Source organism: Eutrema salsugineum, unplaced genomic scaffold (genome assembly GCF_000478725.1).
Source record: "Eutrema salsugineum unplaced genomic scaffold, Eutsalg1_0 scaffold_3, whole genome shotgun sequence".
In the NCBI taxonomy this organism is placed as follows: Eukaryota; Viridiplantae; Streptophyta; class Magnoliopsida; order Brassicales; family Brassicaceae; genus Eutrema; species Eutrema salsugineum.
Window position 1 is genome coordinate 11,393,922 of NW_006256756.1, and position 20,402 is coordinate 11,414,323.

At 33.2% G+C, this 20,402-nt stretch overlaps 1 protein-coding gene across 1 annotated transcript; it reads right to left on the minus strand.

Annotated features, from left to right (window-relative positions):
* Positions 1-18,783: 18,783 nt before the first annotated feature.
* On the minus strand, positions 18,784-19,993 carry LOC18014595 (protein EXORDIUM). The gene has a single exon (XM_006397180.2). The coding sequence runs from the start codon at positions 19,883-19,885 to the stop codon at positions 18,920-18,922; it is 966 nt and encodes a 321-aa protein (XP_006397243.1). The 5' UTR covers positions 19,886-19,993; the 3' UTR covers positions 18,784-18,919.
* Positions 19,994-20,402: the final 409 nt, after the last annotated feature.

Sequence of the window (20,402 nt, forward strand, 5' to 3'; positions counted from 1 at the left end):
GCTGCCTGAGATGTGTATATTTGGTTAATACGTGACGATGTGTTTGAACGTTAACATTTTTTGTTTGTTTTTTTGAATCACAATATGACATATAATGTCACCTACATCTACCATGCCACGTTTGCTTATTTCTACCGTGACCATGTCGCTTGAAATGTTTTGCCAAGTGAATGTATTTAGTCTAGAGAACCATATTTGTGTCTTCGTTTTTTATGTGAGCGGATAGTTTTTTTTTTGGATGTGGGTTTAATTTACAGTTTCTTTAATAATTTAAGTCTTGAAGAACGAGATCATGCTGCTAAGTTTATGGAGTTCCAGATGTAGTTTCAGAAATCCATCAGGTTATAGATTAGATGTAGTGTTTCTTATGTTTGATGATCTATATTCAGAAAAAAATGTGATGGAATAGTGAAGCTACAGTCTACTTTGATGCCATTTCTTCGATTTTTGATCCACGAGGAGAGGGAGATGCATTGTGCGGTAAGTACCGTTCATTCAAGCTCATCCAGATTTTTATTGTAGCAGAAGTTTGATAATATTGCGAGTATATATATCTTAGTAAGTTTCATCTATATAGCTATGGTGTTCCAAATATTCCACCCTTGGTGATTCTAAATCATTTTATAAATCAGCTATGGAAATTGCGTTATCTTTGGAGAAGCTTACCAATAAAAATCTTATGGAGTTGCAAAAATGTAAGATGTTTATCTTTTCATCAGCTACCTCAGCGTTAAGTACTAATGTTGAGCCTTAAGCCAAAACATTCAATATCACATAGCACACTTTTTCATCGTAAAACATATGAATGAATAATTTCTCTTTTGTGTTTGATCCTACAAGTGGCTGAGAAGGAAAAAATGTCGGTTACTGATTTTGAATGGTGGAATCATTATTGGTATGGTTTATATTGATTGGCAACGGATTGTTCTATACATACTTTGTTAACTTTGGTCAATGTTTCTTTGTTTATGGAACAAAATTTTATGCAATGGAATAATTTAGCGTTATTATTTGAGTATTTTCGCTTATTATACATTTTCAGTGCAACTCTGGGCTTGGAGAAATTCGGGTATTGGCTCACGTTTTTACTGATGAAGTGTTTCTACGGACGAATTGTGTGCGTTTTTGTTTGTAAATTCTCATAGCTTATGATGTGCGTCTATGATTTTTTTTTAATTCCTTTAGATATTTCTCCATAAGAGGATTTGGTTGATAGCCTTGAACGTTTGTGAAGTGAATGTGTAATAAAGTTTTTTGGTTGATTGTTTTGCAGTTTGTAGAAGAGAAACCAAACTTGACCATCTTCTTGGTTTATTAATTTCAGGTTCATTTTGTTTTACTCCATTTTCTTGAATCCGAGTTACTTATTTTTACAGTTTGGTTTAATTGACAATGATTATCTGGCCAGACCAATTTGAAGTTTTTGAAGGCTTTTGGAGGTCTTAAATCTTTGTTCCCTAGATTATTGGTGTCAGAGTCATGATACGATTTTCCCGAGGAAATGTTTTTGACGATTTTTACAATGCTTATGAATTGATGGGTATTGGTCTTCATCAACTATACACTGAAAGCAGGAAAATATTTGTAAAGGAGAGGCCGGAGTCTCATATAGACTGAAAATTCTTACCATGGACAAACATAGAATTTTTGTTTAAAAGAACTATGTTTTTGTTTATTTTTCTTTACAAAATTTTTGCAACCTTGAAGCTGGTTGCTTATATATTTAATCAAAGATTTTATTGTTTATTCATTCCAATGAATCTAAAAAAGTGAATATTCCTATAGAGCGGTTATAGATTATCCTACTAATTAAATATTATTGGTTATATATATATTATATTTATTATATATATATATATTATTTGAGTAGACATTTACATAAATGAACATTTATTTGTAAGATATTACAGACTATTTTACAAAAATAAATATTTATTTATAAGATATTACATAAATAAACCTTTATTTATAAGATATTATATAAATAAACTTTATAAATATAGAAATCTCAATTAAATATTCGTCTGTAAGAGACAATTAAATATAGAGTTCGCAGATTTGTTTTGAATATATATGGATATAAATCAAAAGTGTATTTTTAACATATTAAAATAATAAAATATATTTTATTATTTAACTAATGATCAATTCATATATATGAAAACATATTTATACTTTTGCAAAAAAATTTAATTGTATTTTCATAATTAATTATTATCGTTTTCGAAAATCAATTCAATTATTTTATAAAAAGCTGATATATTTTTCAAAATTTAAATTGTATTTTTTTACGGGTTAGTTGAAAAAATATTTTAGTAAATTGCAAAATAAATTAAGTAGATAGATTTGTCCACTTTGACAATCCTATATATAATCATTATTAACACATATTATCGAATTCTTTAACTAAAGATGATAGTTTGATCTCTAATAAAATATTCACAATTAAATTGTTATTATATATATAGATATATTAACATCATATCATTTTCACATTTAAAAACTACTAACAATTAAACCGCATAACAAAACTAGCTCAAAGTCTTATTCGATTAATATATATACAAGTAAATATCGGTTCTGTGATATTTATATATGTATTATTATCTAATTGTGACCAATTTTATTTATTTATATTTTTGTTAAAAGATTTTTATCACTAATTTTAATGTAATTAAAAAATTAAAATTAATTAAAGATAATTTTAAAAATATTACCCCACACAATTGTGCGGGTTAATTTGTAGTATATATTATTTGAGTATATATTTACATAGATGAACTTTTATTTGTAAGATACTATAAAAAATTTTATATAAATAAACATTTATTTATAAAATATTATATAAATAAACTTTTACTTAGAAGATATTACATAAAATAACTGTACAAATATAAAAAGCTCAATTAAATATTCCTCCGTAAGGGATAATTAAATATAGAGCTCACATATTTGTTTTGAATGTATATGGATATAAATCAAAAGTGTATTTAGTTTATTTACTTATTAAAATACTAAAATATATACTATTATTTTAAGGGAAAATTGGAAATATAAAACAAAAAATGGAGGTAATTGTCCCCTTAGTACTTTTTTTAACTTTTGGCATTTTAGACAAAAATAACCTTATTAAATACTTTTATTTTTCGAAATAAATATTTATATATACATTTAAATTTCGAAAATTCCAAAAAAGGAAAGAATATTATTCTAAAACATCGTTTAAGGGAAATACACATATTTAAAATTTATTTATCAATATGTTCTAGAAATTGTCTTCTACAATTCTAGTGTTTTATAGAAATTGTTTTCTAGTATTTGATATAAGATCCACCGAGTATAGAATACATATTTTACTATTTGTTTTGTTTTCTATAACATCGTGTAGAATACGTTATCTAGAATTTGTGATATATTCTACATATTCTAGAATATGTATTCTAGAATTCGTGATATATTCTACATATTCTAGAATATGTATTCTAGAAATCGTTATATATTCTATGTTTTCTAAAATTAAACTTCTACTTATTTGTCTTCGTTCTAGTAAATATAGAATTCGTATTCTACTAAACAGTTATTAAAATCTGAGAAAATCTAGGATCAGGTGTTATCCAACAAAAATTAAATATTTGAAAATATTTCATTTTCCTTTTTTGTTTAACACGTTTTTTACATATTTTTGAAGAATTTTTCTTTTCTTTTCTTCTTCTCTTTGACGACATTTTCACGAGCTCCCACACCTTAATTACAGTTTTCTATGTTTCTGTTCTGGTTATTCAATTATGGTGCATATTTATGTCATCTGTGGTATATGGAGATCAATTTTCAATAAAAATTGGTAACTGCTCATGCTGCATAAAAAATATCCAGATTTAATTTGAGGTTTTCAAACCCTAATAACCAAAATCAGTTGAATAGATGGAAGAAGCAGACAACTGGATACATACTTGAACGAAAACTTCTTAGAATTACTGGTCTTTCAGAAATACAAAGGAGAAGCTTTGATTTGCATGAGAAGAAGACGATGACGGAGAAGACGATGAGAAGAAGAGAGTGTCAGTGCTTTTTTTCTCTTAAGTTATTTTTGAATTTATTTTACCTTGGAAAGTTGTTTTTTTTTTAATTTCAATATCTTAATTAATAATAGTTAAAACATAATTTGAATATCAAATAATTCATTTTTTAGGGATAAAAGAGGATTATAATTACCATAAGTACTAAGACAATTTTTTTTTAAAAGTACTAAGGGGACAAGTAACTTCATTTTTGTTCTATATTTCTAATTTTCTCTTCTTTTATTTTAAATAATAATCAATCCATATATATGAAAAAAATCTATTTAAACTTTTGCAATATTTTTCATTTGTATTCTCATAATTAATTTGTAACATTTTTAAAAATCAATTCAATTATTTTTTTATAAAAAATTGAAATCTGTTTTAAAATTTAAATTATATTTTTTTACGGGTTGGCCAAAAACATATTTTAGTAAATTTCAAAATAGATTAAGTAGACGAGTTTGTCCATTTTTACAATCCTCTATATAATCATTATTAACACATATTATATATTTTGTTAACTAAAATGATAGTTTAATCTCTAATAAAATATTTATAATTAAATTATTATTTTATAGATATATAGATATATATTTAGATTCTAATCTATGTTGCTATGTATATAAGTATATATATATATATATGTATAACATCATATCACTTTTACATTTAAAAACTTCTTAAAATTAAACCACATAATAATTAAACCACATAACAAAAAATAGCTCAAAATCTTATTCGATGATAAATATACAAGTAAATATCGGTTGTGTGATATTTATATATGTATTGTTATTTAATTATTACCAATTTTATTTATTTCTATTTTTTGTTAAAGGATTTTTTCCACCAGTTTCATTTTAACCAAAAAATAAAATTTAATTTAAAACATTATCCTGCACAATATGCATATATTTGGAAAACGATCATCATCATGTAGTGGCCAATTATGATTTTGTTCATTCATTGAACCCACAATGATCTGATTGGAAAATTGTGGTCAAAATTTTGAAAAAATGGGAGGTGAATTATTCAGATGATAATCGAAGTCTAAATTTTATCAAGATCAATGAAAAGGAATTTTAATTACTTATTAGTATTTTTATGATATTTTTCTATTGATTATGTAATAGTGTTTAAACATATATAATCCTGTTTTTTATATTTTTTTTTGATTGCATATAATTTTAAGGCTGTAGAATACATGATCGGGTTAACAACCAGATGATGGACTATTTCAATTAGAATTATGTAAAAAACAGTGGGTTATGTTGTCTCGATTTCCTTTTTAATCCTTACAACTGGACTAATATCAAAGTATTACGAAACATAATTACGTTATTACTCTGACGAAATGAACAAAGCTTTCACCGGCTCTACCATTAATAAATAATTGACTCCATAATTTTGTTTCTTTCCTTTCGATCTATGAATACCCAAATGTGCACTACTATTTAATTGGTGAGTTTTACTTTAATATTTATTTATAAAGTATATTTATAGTCTGAACTCATGGTTTTATTTTGATTAATTATAAACACAGGTTTTATTGGAGTAGTCGAAGATGTTAGGTACTTTACTATTACATATCCAGATGGAACAAAAGCAGCATCAATTCATTTTTGTATTGTAGACGATGAGTAAGTCAATCTCGAATTATTTCTTTGAAATGTAATTAAATATATCATAATGATTTTTTTTGTTAAATCATAGGAATTTTATGCTTGAGTGTATTGAGCATGGTGAATTGGCAGCTCAAATAAGAGATAAATGCATGGAGTACAAAGGTCCCTTTGCTATCTGTATTTTAACCGATTGGTGTGTCATAACGGTGGTATGTGTTCTAATAATACAATCTTTTGTTGTAAATAAAATTGTTATATAATGTAACATGAATCTGATATGTATATTTTTAGGGAATGTGACTATCAAAGACCATGATCCGGCATGCTCACTCAATTTACGAACTTTGACGGTTCCTCCCATCAAGTCAACTGAAATACTAAAATTTGACTCAATGATTCAAAATACTAAACAGGTTTAATGAACACAATCAATAGTATACGAAACGTACTAGTTCCGGAACATGTAGGTAAAATGTTGAGTATTTCACTGAATAATGAAAATGAATAGACACAGTCTTTAGAATTTGATGATGTTATTTGGATATGAGTATCTTTTTCATACATACATGCTATTTATTGAAGACTACACTTGATGATCTTTGTTCAGGAATGATGCTAAAATTCCGAACGAAATACCAGTTCCCCTAAGAAAAATGGCTAATGTACTAGTCTACTAAACTACTAGCGATTGTTGCTACGATTTTATCGCCCTTTGACCAAAATATATGATCAAGTTAGATAATCAATTTGAAACAAAGTAACATAGTTTTCTTTTATTATACTTACATGTTCATCAGCGAGAAGAAGCTTTTTTGGAGAGGCACTGGAACTGATGTCTTCGATGATACTTTTGATAACCTGAATGCATATGCAACATCTTTCTGATGTCAAATCTGATAGTAAGAACTTTTAGGTTCAAACCCAAGTACTCAAAACTACTCATATCATTGTAGTATTTGAGGTATCAATCCAAATGGAGGTTTCTAGGCACTAAAACTATGATGAATCAATTCTTAATCCAAGTCTAATGAAACAAGTTGGTAACAAGAAGATCTAAAACATATAACAAACAAGAAGAAAGCAATAATTAAGAACTAAGCAAGTGATAACACCGTATTTTGACCACTTTTATGGATCATTGTGAAATACTTTTTTTATGTTTTAATTGCTTTTAAGTGCTTTTATTACGTTTTTCTAGTATTTGTAGTTCCAAGACTCTTTTCAGGTAACTTAGGGAAAAGCTTAACAAAATGGATAGAAAACCAGATTTCAGCTCAGAGTCAAACCGTCAGAAGTTCACCTCCTATTGAAGGCCTTCTCACCGTCTGATCCAGATCAAATTTGGAGATCTTAAATATGGAAGTATCAGCTTTCCAGCACACTTTACAGCTTGGCAATCCAACGGTTCAATCAAAAGATACGCGAAGAGCAAGATGTCCCATAAACCAGCCGGTAAGCGTTTCCACCCGCGGCCAACAGACCATTCCCCGTGGTCACAACCACCGCGACCGTGGCCAGACACCCATTCCCCGCGGTCACACACATCTCGACCGCGGCCAGCTAACTCTGACTTTGAAGGCCCATTTCTGAAGCCCGTATCATTTTCCCAGCCTCAATTCCGGAACCCTAGACACCAGAGAGTATTGGAGACTATAAATACATGTCATTTAGGTCGTTTTTAAGGAGAAGAGGAGAGACGAAATACTTACAGAAATTTTACTTTAAGCTTTTTTTTTTAAGGTTTTAGGGAGAGAGAGATCTGTCTCTTGAACCCTTGTTCTTTCTTTTCAATTCCGGTTTCTATTCTACCTTTTAATACTATGTTTTTTATTTCGTTTATTATGTTTGAGTAGTTTTATTGTAGGGTCTAAGGGATTTTTGATGGGGATTTATATGTTCGATGAGGATTCCATGAGCTTTTGAGCCGAATCTTAGAACTTTTTCTTCTGAATTCTTTTTTACTGCATGAGAGTAGCGTCATGAACTACAATCTGATCCAGATGCTTGGTGACACGAAAGTGTTCATCCGGTGTCAGATCTAGTTTGGAAGAGCAAAACAAACATAGGAGTGGAAACCTACCTATGGGCGATTTGTGAATGCTGACGAGTCTTAAACATAATGCATCTCTTCTTTTCCAGGGCCAGAGTGGAAACCTACTGGTCAGGGTTGAGAGAGATAGTTGTCTCTGATCACGACAGTGGCGTATTCATACGTCCGTGACTCCAGTTCGAAAATTTTAAGCTAAGATCTTATCAAATTTACTCTCTAGCAATGTTTTGAATCGTTCGTACCCCTGAGAAAACTTCCCTGAACCCCATCGCCTTTTTTCTTATAGATTTACACCGATTTTCATTCAAGCTTTAGTCTAGTTTCTTTACTCTTTCAATCGATTTTTACTTAGCAATTAGGTCTAGCCGTTTTTCTCGTTTTACTCGTTTTCATTAAGTTTAGTTATTAAGTCATTTTAATTCCCGTATTTTCTCTTAAAGATTCGTTTTTACGTTTTAAACACACCACCAAAACCCTCACAAAACTCGCCTGGTTCTAGACTTCCTTACTTTATATTTCTTTCGAAAGCTTTTGCAGGAAAGATCCTCCTTCCCTGTGGATTCGATCCCTAAGTATTACAATCGATCAGCTGTGCACTTGCGGCTATTGATTTTATTTAGGGTAAAACTTGAAACCCTCGACACACACCACATCAAGTTTTTGGCGCCGTTGCCGGGGAAGGCACGCGTTTTCTTTTCCGCAAAACCTAAGAAAGGTTGGTAAATCGACTCTAGAACACCTTTTCTACGTATTTTCGTATTTTCGTTTTTCAGGTTATGTAGTAATGAACCATATGAAACAAAATTACTACTATGAGGGAGGTTTTTACAACACTCCTCAAGCTACTCGACGCCGAGAAGCACAATAGATTCGTGATCTCTCCTCAATGGATAAGAATTCAATTCCGAACCACCACACAAGAGGACGTCGCAGCCACAACAAATCAATTCGCAAAGTTTTAGAGGAACAAGGATTCTACTGGGACCACGACCCTTATTCAACTTACAATGCTCACGGAGATATCCATGATCCTCTCTTTGATGAAGATATGTCGTCTGTCTCCCAAACCGAGATTGATGATATGCTTCAAGAGCTCAATGAATCTATGGATGATGGGTATTGGGTAGCTTGTGAAGTAGATGGAGAATCCTCCATCAAGTTTGTTAGAAAGAGGCCATCAAATGAAATTCCTTTGGATCATCACGTCATGGAAGCCAGCCATCAAGAAAAAGGAGAACCTCTTTCCATCCCTAATGACGATCTCGTCTCTACCGATTCGTTCAAGTGTTTTGGAGATGACATACAAGATCATAATTCACTTCCTCTTGATGAACCAAAGCCTTTTTCTCCTTCAGCTCCTCACCATCTTGACTGTGGGACAGACCACGTGAAAGAGGAGACACTAATGATGACATCAAAACCACCATTGGAGGCGCTTTCTAAGACGAAGGATCCCGAGAAGTTTGATGCCCCGTTCTCAATCAAGGGAGTGAAATTTCGTGATTCTCCTTGTGACATTGGACCTGATTTGAATCTCATACCAAAAGCCATTTCAGAGAATATAGGTATTTTGATTTTTCATCCCTCTAAGATTTATATTCACTATGGAGATTTTTCTGGTGCAGCTCTACTTGGTTCCAAACCAGAATTGCCTTTTCAAGGGAAATGTTGTCTTGTTTCTACTGGTTCACATGCTATGGAGATGAGAAACAATGCAACGAAACCCTTGATACTTGGTACTTCGTTCCTAGCATCTGTTGGAACACTCATCAACTACCTGCATCAACATATGAGTTTCCTGAAGATCAACAAGAAAACCCCATACCCGGTGATTGCTACAAGGAACTCTCATTGTTTGATCATAGGCAGCATAGAAGATCCAAAATTTGACTCTGGAGGAGCTACAAAGGATGTTGGATACGTTTTAGAAAGAAGAGCACCCAAAAAAAATGCCGGATTTACAAGTTTGACAAACAAAGGTATTTTCTTATGCACACCTTTAACCAATGCTCATATGAGAGGTGATGCAGACTTAATTGAAGCAAGAGTGAAGTTTAAATGGTTCTCAAGACTCTTTTCCAAAGACTCTCCACAAGGAAAAAGAATTGGAGACAAGAAGCAAGAGGATCTGAACATCTTTCCTAGGACATTCGGCACCGCAGTCGCGTGTGCGCTACCAGCGGCCAATCCATGTTTTTCCGCGGTCGCGACACTTGCACCCGCGGCCAAACCACCTTTCCCCGCGGTCGCGACACTTCCACCCGCGGAGAATGCTCTTTATACCGACCAATGGACAGTTCAAGCCATGGCGACACCTCTCCAACCAATCTGTCCTCACCTTGGATGCTTAACCATCTCCGCCACTTCAGATCATAAAGAATCATCTGTCCTTGTATCTTGCAACATAGTTCAATGTCATGAAGTGAGAGAGACCTTATTCACCTTATCATACAAGCATCGAAGACGTTCTCCTATCACAAGTGGTGTTGAAGACTCATACCTCAAAGGAGCTCCAAGACTGATTTTTGATCCTGGAGGAGACTACAATCTCAAACCTAAGGATAAAATTTCCAATTGGGAATGGAGTTATAAGGGATATACAAAGGAAAGACAAAGAGGAGCAAAGAGGACTTGTCCCAAGACATTGTCTTTTAAGGACTAAGTCACGTCCTACACCAAAGTCGAGCTAAACGACTTAAAACAGAAGCGCTTAAGGAGAGGCAACTCATTTAGGTATTGTTTTCTTTAGGATTTTTCTTTCTTTTTCTATTGATCTTTTTCTTTTTCTTAGTTTCAGGTGTTTCTTATAAAACAAAAAAGCCAAAAAAATAAAAAAACAGAAAAAACCAAAAAGAAGGATGGTCCCTGACTGCTCGGCCTAGCATGAACCAAGGAGAAGCAGGAACAGACCGCGATATAAGCCCCCACAGTCTCAGGTGTTCTGACCGCGGGAAACGCATGATTGACCGCGGCCTCGTCTTTCTGACCGCGGCCGAGCACCACTTCACCGCGGTCGCGTGACCTCTGACCGTGGTGAATGGTCGTTGAGATCAAACCCGACCCCAAATCACCCACTTCACCTCATTCCACCTCACCAATCCCCACTCCACCTCATTCATCACTTCCCACCACCTTCATCACCACCTATCACCTTCCCAAACCTCTTCGAATGAATCTGGTCCATCACCACCAGCATCCCGGATCCAGGTAAGTTCTCTTTGGCCTTACCAATTCGATTATCTATGCATTTTTCTCATCCAATCTCGACTTGTTTCACACTGAGGACAGTGTGATTTAAGTCTGGGGGAGGATTTCATCCCTTTCTAACCACTTTTCTTTCATGAATCTTGCATTATCTACACTTTTTGCATTTTCCTTAAAGTTTTTCAAAATAGGTTTTCAAAACAAAATACGTTTTAAGGAAATGGTGAACATGAATCAATGATAGTTGACTGTGTGCTTTTAGACTGTTCCTAGTGACATGCTCATTCATGATTTAGGACTAGACTAGGCGGTAGTTAAGCACATTTGAAACGAAGTACCCCAGAGGAATTTGAATGATTTCGATTTAGATGAAGGAATACACTAGCTCTGTTTTATTTGGATTTAATTTGAACTTAATTTTCTCATTGAAGCATTAGACCAGGGAAACGAATCATACATTCAGGACTCCTTTATCCTTTTACCACTCTATGTTGATCCTGAATGGCTAGTTCATCTTTAGCTAGTTCCCCACCTTAACCAATCCTCTTTCAAACCACATGCAATCTTGTTTTATATTGTCTATATGCGGATAAGTGCAAAAATGTTGGAGAGAAAGAGGAACGACGCAGTTTTCAGTCACCAAGGACAGAGACCTGCGATTTTCCGGAAAAGTTCCCGGAAGGATTCAACACAAAAAGAAGCTCAGTTTGCCTTAGAAAAATCTCAAATTTTGGTACAATCTCGTCCTCTAGTCTCTCTCTTTAAAAGGCATTTCCTTTTTGTTTAAAAAAAAAAATCCGAAAATAAGAAAAGAAAATAAATAAAAGCCTTAGAGAGTCTAGAGAGGTCGAATTTTAAGTCTCAAGGCAACTGGAGTTCGATTTTATGGAGTTTTGGAGATCATTTTCTGACTCCCGGAAAGAACCTAAGTCTGGGGGAATAGCTGTTTACAACAAAGGAGGAAGGATTACGCAACAACATTTGGCAAAAATGACTGAAAATTGCGGTCCTCAACAGGTTCTTATCTCTCTTGCGGTTTTGCATATTATCTTGCATCCTCCAGATTCATCAGGTAACCTGAAACACTTTAACTCCACCACTTAAACAGCCCTTTAATGCCAAATGCCGTCTACCCTGGATGATGTCTTTCATGAGAACTCACTATTGAACTTAATGAATGTAGAGAGCTAGTTGACTGGAATCAAGATTTAGATTGTTTAAGTTTTGCATGACGGAAAAAGTGGACTAGTATCTTTTGTGTATTGGTGAGAATTTTCTAGACTAAGTTGTGGATTGATGCACAATCTTTGGTCCTAGTTTAGGAGTTCATGTCCCTGAGATTTGTGCATTCCCTATTTTTGTTTTCACTTAACCAGTTTAGGCTTTTGCTTTGTTTGAGGACAAACAAAGGTTTAAGTCTGGGGGAGTTGATAACACCATATTTTGACCACTTTTATGGATCATTTTGAAATACTTTTTCTATGTTTTTAATTAATTTTAAGTGTTTTTATTACGTTTTTCTAGTATTTGTAGTTCCAAGACTCTTTTCAGGTAACTTAGGGAAAAGCTTAACAAAATGGATAGAAAACCAGATTTCAGCTCAGAGTCAAACCGTCAGAAGTTCACCCCCGATTGAAGGCCTTCTCACCGTCTGATCCACCTCAAATTTGGAGATATTAAAGATGGAAGTATCATCTTTCCAGCACACTTTACAGCTTGGCAATCCAACGGTTCAATCAAAAGATACGCGAAGAGAAAGATGTCGCGTAAACCAGCCGGCAAGCGTTTCCACCCGCGGCCAACAGACCATTCCCCGCGGTCACAACCACCGCGACCGCATCCAGCCACCTATTCCCCGCGGTCACGCACATCCCGACCGCGGCCAGCTAACTCCAACTTTGAAGGCCTATTTCTGAAGCCCGTATCATTTTTCCAACCTCAATTCCGGAACCCTAGACACCAGAGAGTATTGGAGAGTATAAATACATGTCATTTAGGTCGTTTTTAAGGAGAAGAGGAGAGACGAAATACTTACAGAAATTTTATTTTAAGCTTTGTTTTTTTTTAGGTTTTAGGGAGAGAGAGATCTGTCTCTTGAACCCTTGTTCTTTCTATTCAATTTCGGTTTCTATTCTACCTTTTAATACTATGTTTTTTATTTCGTTTATTATGTCTGAGTAGTTTTATTGTTGGGTCTAAGGGATTTTCGATGGGGATTTATATGTTCGGTGAGGATTCCATGAGCTTTTGAGCCGAATCTTAGAACTTTTTCTTCTGAATTTGTTTTTACTGCATGAGAGTAGCGTCATGAACTACAATCTGATCCAGATGCTTGGTGACACAAAAGTGTTCATCCGGTGTCATATCTAGTTTGGGAGAGCAAAACAAACATAGGAGTGGAAACCTATCTATGAGCGATTTGTGAATGCTGACGAGTCTTCAACATAATGCATCTCTTCTTTTCCAGGGCCAGAGTGGAAATCTACTGGTCAGTGTTGAGAGAGATAGTTGTCTATGATCACGACAGTGGCGTATTCATACGTCTGTGACTCCAGTTTGAAAAGTTTAAGCTAAGATCTTATCAAATTTACTCTCTAGTAATGTTTTGAATCGTTCGTACCCCTGAGAAAACTTCCCTGAACCCCAGCGCCTTTTTTCTTATAGATTTACACCGATTTTCATTCAAGCTTTAGTCTAGTTTCTTTACTCTTTCAATCGATTTTTACTTAGCAATTAGGTCTAGCCGTTTTTCTCGTTTTTACTTGTTTTCGTTAAGTTTAGTTATTAGGTCATTTTAATTCTCATATTTTCTCTTTAAGATTCGTTTTTAAGTTTTAAACACACCACCAAAACCCTCACAAAACTCGTCTGGTTCTAGACTTCCTTACTTTATATTTCTTTCGAAGGCTTTTGCAGGAAAGATCCTCCTTCCATGTGGATTCGATCCCTAAGTACTAAAATCGATCAGCTGTGCACTTGCGGCTATTGATTTCATTTAGGGTAAAACTTGACACCCTCGACACACACCACATCAGCAAGCAAGAGAAGTAAAACAAAGACTCCAATTCAAATATATAAAGCTAAACCTCTAGATGTGATCATTGATTAGGTTGCTTTCAATGCTAATTCATGATGCTAAGCAAACAATGCAACAGTTGCTAATATTTAGTCTAGACTTATAAATCAGATTAATTCACTCTCATAAAAAAATTTCCTTTGTTAATCATCTAATCAATTAAGACTAATTCTCATTAGTGAAAAGACAATTAACAAGCATGATAATCAAAGTCCAATATGACCAAACAGCCTCTTTATGCATCAGAACAATGAGCTAAGAAAGACTGAATATTATACAGTAAGATAAAGCAAGCATCACATGATCTCCATTTCCAATTAACTTAGAACTCAAAGCAAGATCATTTCTTTCTCAAGACAATGATCACAATATTAATCAGCATTCAAACTCAATTCTCATTAGTGTAATGATGATCAATATGCATTAGTAAACAGTTTTAACATGTTATTTATGCTCAAGAAAACATTCTCAAACATAAACCATTAAGTCAGCTCATGCAGACATTTCATCAAACACCTTGTAGGTGGAGAAATGTCTATGAACCCAGATTTCTTTTTCTCAAGGAAACCTGGCATTAAAAGCAGCTAACTAAGGAAAGAAAATGAGAATCTATAACTTAAATATCATAAATTAAACACCTAAGCACCCTAATATACACACCTAGAAGCTTAAAAGAAGACTACTCACTAATCATGCTTAACACACCATTTCCTTTGCAAGAGGTGATGTTAGTCATGATTAGAAGTAAAGATAATAAATGATAAGAAACAGCCTTGAATGATTAAAAACGAGGTATCTCTTAACAAAGAACAAAGGTTTTCACCCAAAGAGGCAAAGAAACAAAGAGAAACAAAGAGAAACAAAAAGTGATCAAAAGATCCTAAGGGTTTTCTCCCAAAAACCTATATATTCTAAGGGGTCTGGACTGGATCAGCTCAGGACAAACTGGGTACTGACCCTGCTTTAACGGCTCAGGAAGAGATTACACCGAGCTGCATTTGGCCGATGTATATCTTGGTGTGAAAATATGCAATATGCTCTTAAGATTGAGTTTATACCGAGCTTCATTTGGCTGGTGTGCATCCCGGAGTAAAAGTGTGCTTCAAGACTACGAAGATTACACCGGGCATGATTAGGCCGGTGTACATTCTGGAGTGAAAGAGGTGACTCAAGAATACAGAGATTACACCGGGTTTCACCTAAGGATGATCTTGGTCGGAGTGGAAATGACCTTCGACACTATGGAGATTACACTGGGCTTCACCTCGAGATAATCATGGTCGGAGTAGATTAGAAGCAAAATGGCTATAAGGTTCAGCTTAATCCGAACAAGATACCCCGGTGTACTCCCTGGTGAAGGTTCTGAAGTGAGAAATCCCCAAGATATAGCATACTTCGGCCATCATTCTCCCGGTACTTATCTCGGTGTGGAAATGGACCCCCTCGAACTTAAACTGCCATAACTTCCTGCTCAGTGATTTGGTACTCGATTTTCCAGCTCCAGAAACTCAATCAGATCCAACTTTGATGAAGGGACCATATGCATCCGGGGAAAGCAAGGCTTCTGGTAGAACAGTTCTTTGAGGAACATTGCACTGGTTCGGAATGGCTGCAAGACAGGTTCATCTTCAAAACGCTGTATCTTTCAGCTCACTACTCCAAATCGCCTCATTACAAGTGTTCTGGAAATATTACCGGCTCCTCTACAAACTTGGTGAAGACACCGGAGGCTAAATCGAGGTGTAAGACCTCTGTCTCAGGCAATCTTTCAAGCATATCGCCAGGTGAAGATACTTGTCCGAGCCCATTCACCAATACAAGGGCTTTCTCCAAGCGGTCTCAGCTCCATCAGGTCCCCAAGTGCCTCCAAAGTACCTAAAAATCACTCCAAATATGCAAGATTCTTTGGGACTTAATGCATTTCCTACAAAAGCTAAAACAAAGACAAAACTCAAAGAAAACTACCTATATGACTACATGAGACTCTATTCTTGGACCAAAAATGCATCTTAAGTATGCAAATATATGAAAATATCAAAATCCAGTTTCCAAATTCTTTTGCATGACGATATTTTTCTGTTGATCGTACGAAAAGAAGATTGTATATTGTGTGGTTCTGAGTTCTAAAATTATTTTCTGAATTTAGTGTAAAATTGTTTCATTTCATGATAACGAACAAATATATTATAAGACACCAATTAATTCTACATTTAGGAGTACCAATGGTTGCATGAGAACTATTAAGAATTAGGTTCACTATTTAACGATTATATGTTATATATAACGATGTTAAATCAATTAAACATTGGACTAAAATAAAATTCAAGATAACTAACCCTCAAACGCTGGATTGTAACTAAAAACACTGGATTGTAACTACAAACATTCTATATTTCATTCACCGAATTTCAACAAAAAAAAAGTATCAAGATCAAGTAATAAAATGATCTATAGAATAATGACATAGAAATACATACAATTGCCATAATAAACTTCCTATAATATGATCTATGCCCGTCTATGTATTAAACACACATTCGAATTTTGTTATATAGCTATTAACCGTTAATAAGATTAATTAATGGTGAGTAGAACTATATATAATTACTAAGAGTTAGATTAGTTTTTGTAGGTATTCATTGATACAATATTATTTTTATTTTAAGTCTAACTAGATTCTAACCCCGTGCGTCTATCCGGGAATTTTTTATTTTTATTTCTAATATAATTTTTTTAATAGATTTTATTTTTTTTATTTATTTTTTTTAATTCAAGAATTTTGTTATCATGTTTTAATTTTGAATAGTATAGATTTATATATTAGTAGAATAAGAATATGAGTTAATTAAATATATATTGATCTATAATGTTAATTATGAACTTTATGTAAATTTAGAATTACACGTAAACAATCTATATATCTATGAATTAGCTAACCTGTCCATTTAGTTATCTCAAATCATTTTTTAGTATCTTACATGTTTTGATAAACTAATCCGTATAAAATTGTTATTATAAATGTATAATTTTAACTTGCTCTATCATATTATTGTAAAATATAAATATTTATTAATATTAAATATTTGATGCTTTAGACGGATTGATTATGATAAACAATACAATAAAATATTTGTTTACTATTTGTGCTATTATGAAAATATTATTTAAATTCAAAATTTTAAATTAAATCTAACCTGTATTTAAGGAATTCTAAAGTAATTAAAATATCATCTAATTTTGTAATAAAATCTATTAATAATTGTTTAGAATTTTAAATTAAATTGAATCTAAATTTTTGTAATTAAATTTAAGTAATAAAAATTTCGAATATTTTAAAATAGAAATTAAATATAACCTATATTTAAGGAAATCTAACAATATCTAAATTAGTAACCAATTTTTGAAATTAATTATAATATAAAATAAAATAATAAAAAAAATTTAGGTGTGTTTGAAAACAGACACTAAAAGTGCTTCTGTGTTAATATAATAGATAATAACTTATTTTGTGTATCATTGTATTACACGTATTCTAATAGTGTCTATTAATATTTCAGGTCCAAGATGTCTGGAGATGTTGCCAGAGAAAAGTCCAACAATTGAAAATGTATTCTCTAATTTTATCTGCAAATTAATTATTTAAAAGTTAACAAACTAATATAGATTTAAAATTCATATTTTTTTAGAAACATGTGATATCTGTATTTGAAAAGTCAATCCTAATATATAAATCATTTTTAGAGAATATAATTTTTGGAGATTTTAGTTTTAAAATCATCATTTAAAATTTTACAGAATAATGCAAATTTAACATGAATAATTGTACAAATTAATTATCTGAAAATTCAATATATGATTATAAATATGAATATTATATATAAATAACAAATTTATATTTAAAAAATTTAAAACATTTATGTTTGGATATGATTAGGGCTGGAATTATTATCCGATATCCGGTCTCCGATCCGGTATCCGGTCCTATCCGATCCGTAAAAACCGAATATCCGTAGAGTTCGGATCTGGATCCGGAAAGTGAAACTAAGTATTCGGTTATTTCGGATACGGATCCGGATAATAGAAAATTTTGAAATCGGATATTCGTTATCTGTTTATTAAGTATTTATTTATTTTGATAATATTTATTAAAATTCATATTGCATAACAATTTTCTATTTTAGATTGTGAGAGAAAAACATGAAAATGGATAACACATGGATATGAAGATAAATTACCTTTCTTATTACTATTTTTTCTTTTGTTACGTAAGCTTTTAAACTTTATGTTATTTGAATGCTACTTGAAAGCTTTTTAATTTTTGGTATTTGTAATTTTTGCTATGTTGATACATTTTAAAATTATATATATATTATCTTATTATAATTTCTAAAAATTGAAGATTTTTTTAAATCAACGAAACCGGATATTTGGTCGGATATCTTTAAATATTTGATTTAAACCGAATATTCGGTCTCTGGAGTTTTCGGATCCGAATCCGGATAGTAAAATTGATTATCCGGTGAATCCGGATCCGGATCCGGATACCTTGAAAAGTCTAGATATCCGGTTCCGTTCCAGTTGCAAACAACCAGTTAGTTAAGGTGAAACTGATTGAAGATAATCTATCTTGTGTTTTTATTTTAAGCTTTTATTTTATATTTTTCACATGCCAAATGGCCGAAATGTCCCAAATCTCTGGAGAAGTTGTTTCGATTTGTAATTGGATTATATGTATCTAAAATAATCTTTAACTAATTCAAAGCTCCAAAAAAAAAAATTCGTACAAATATATGAAGAGAAAATAGAAAACAATATTAATTGAATAAAAGAATTACACTAGATTGAATATTATTTTCTACTACAGAGACCAAGACCCAAACATTAGATTCTTTCTTTGTTTTTCTCAAACCATAATAGAGCAAACCGACGTCGTAGGATCATACAAAGCAGGAAGCAAAAACTTCCTGCCGTTTGCACCATACGCATTAAAACTACCTCCGGTCGTAGTATCCACAAGCAGATCCCCAGCGTAACCAGGATAAGCTCCTTTCCCATAAACGCCAGGACACGCAGACGCAGCTTCGAGAGGTGCGTTTTGTGGGCCCTGGTAATAACCATTACCAAACGGGTTCGTCGCGGTTCCGGCTAAGAGACTGGCTAAGTTAATCACCATACCGTCGAGTCCAACGTCGTTGTTCGGCGCCACGAGCGGCGGGTTCTGAGGACCGTAAACCGGCGCGTGAAACGGCCACGCGCATTGACCCGGACATTGCGTTTCGGAGTTTCCGACCCAAATGTAAGCGAATTTGGAGCCCCGTTTACCCGCATTATTACCACGAGCGTACCCGTGGGTCCCGCATCGACTCATACCGAATCCTGTCACCGCCACGTCAGCTGAAGTCAATACGACGTTGACTGCGTCGTATTGAGCTCCTTTAGAAGCTAGTTTGCGGATCTCTCTATCGGTTAGAGATTTTCCGAGAGAGTAAGCCTCGTCGAGGATTTGGGTCTTGAGAGTGAGCGAGAGAGATGGTGAAGAGGAAGAAGAAGAAGGGTTTTTATCTCCTGCCGCGAGTTTGTAGTATTTCTCTGTGGTTTTCCACCACGTGGCGACAGATGGTTGGTTGAGAGTTTTTGGAGATGAATGTGAGAGTGAGGTGATGAAATCGGAGATAATTGCTCTTTGAGATGGCTTAAAATTGCCGTACCAGATTAGGTTAACGGAGATTTTTCCGGAGAGAAGAGCTCCTTTGTGGTATTTCAATAGTTGAAACTGGTTTGATTCTCCTTGTTCTGCTAGTTTCCTAGCAGAGATTGAGATTTGGAAGAGACAGAAAACCAGAAAGAGTTTAAAGACTAACGAATACATTTTGTTTTTTGTTTTTTTTGGTGAATGGTTTAAGAGACGAGAAGAGAGAGAGATGCTTTTGCTTTTGATGTTTTAGATAGGTTTGTGAAGAAATGGGGAGTGTGATGAGTGTTATTTATATGCCTTTGTGAGTGGATGCATATTTTATCGGATGTCTACGAAGGGACAGTGGATGTATATTTTATATTCAAATAAAATTAGATTTTGAAATAGAAATGATATTAATAAAGTGATGTTTATATGCTTTAAAGTGAAAGAGGAAGGGAACTTGCAGAGAACAAGGAAAGATGAAAAAAAGAGAGAGTAATGGTCCATTGTACTGTTGCCAGCTAAGGAATGATCCATAGACCCACACTTTTTTTTTTTCAATTAAAACTTTGGTTTATGTTAAAATTCAAATTTTTTAAAGTTATTATTTTGTAAGCTGTCATTATAATTGTGCAGTGCTTTTAATGTCTTTCATTACAAGTTTCATGCAAATATGTACTACTTCACTTTCATAATGAAACTTGTTTTA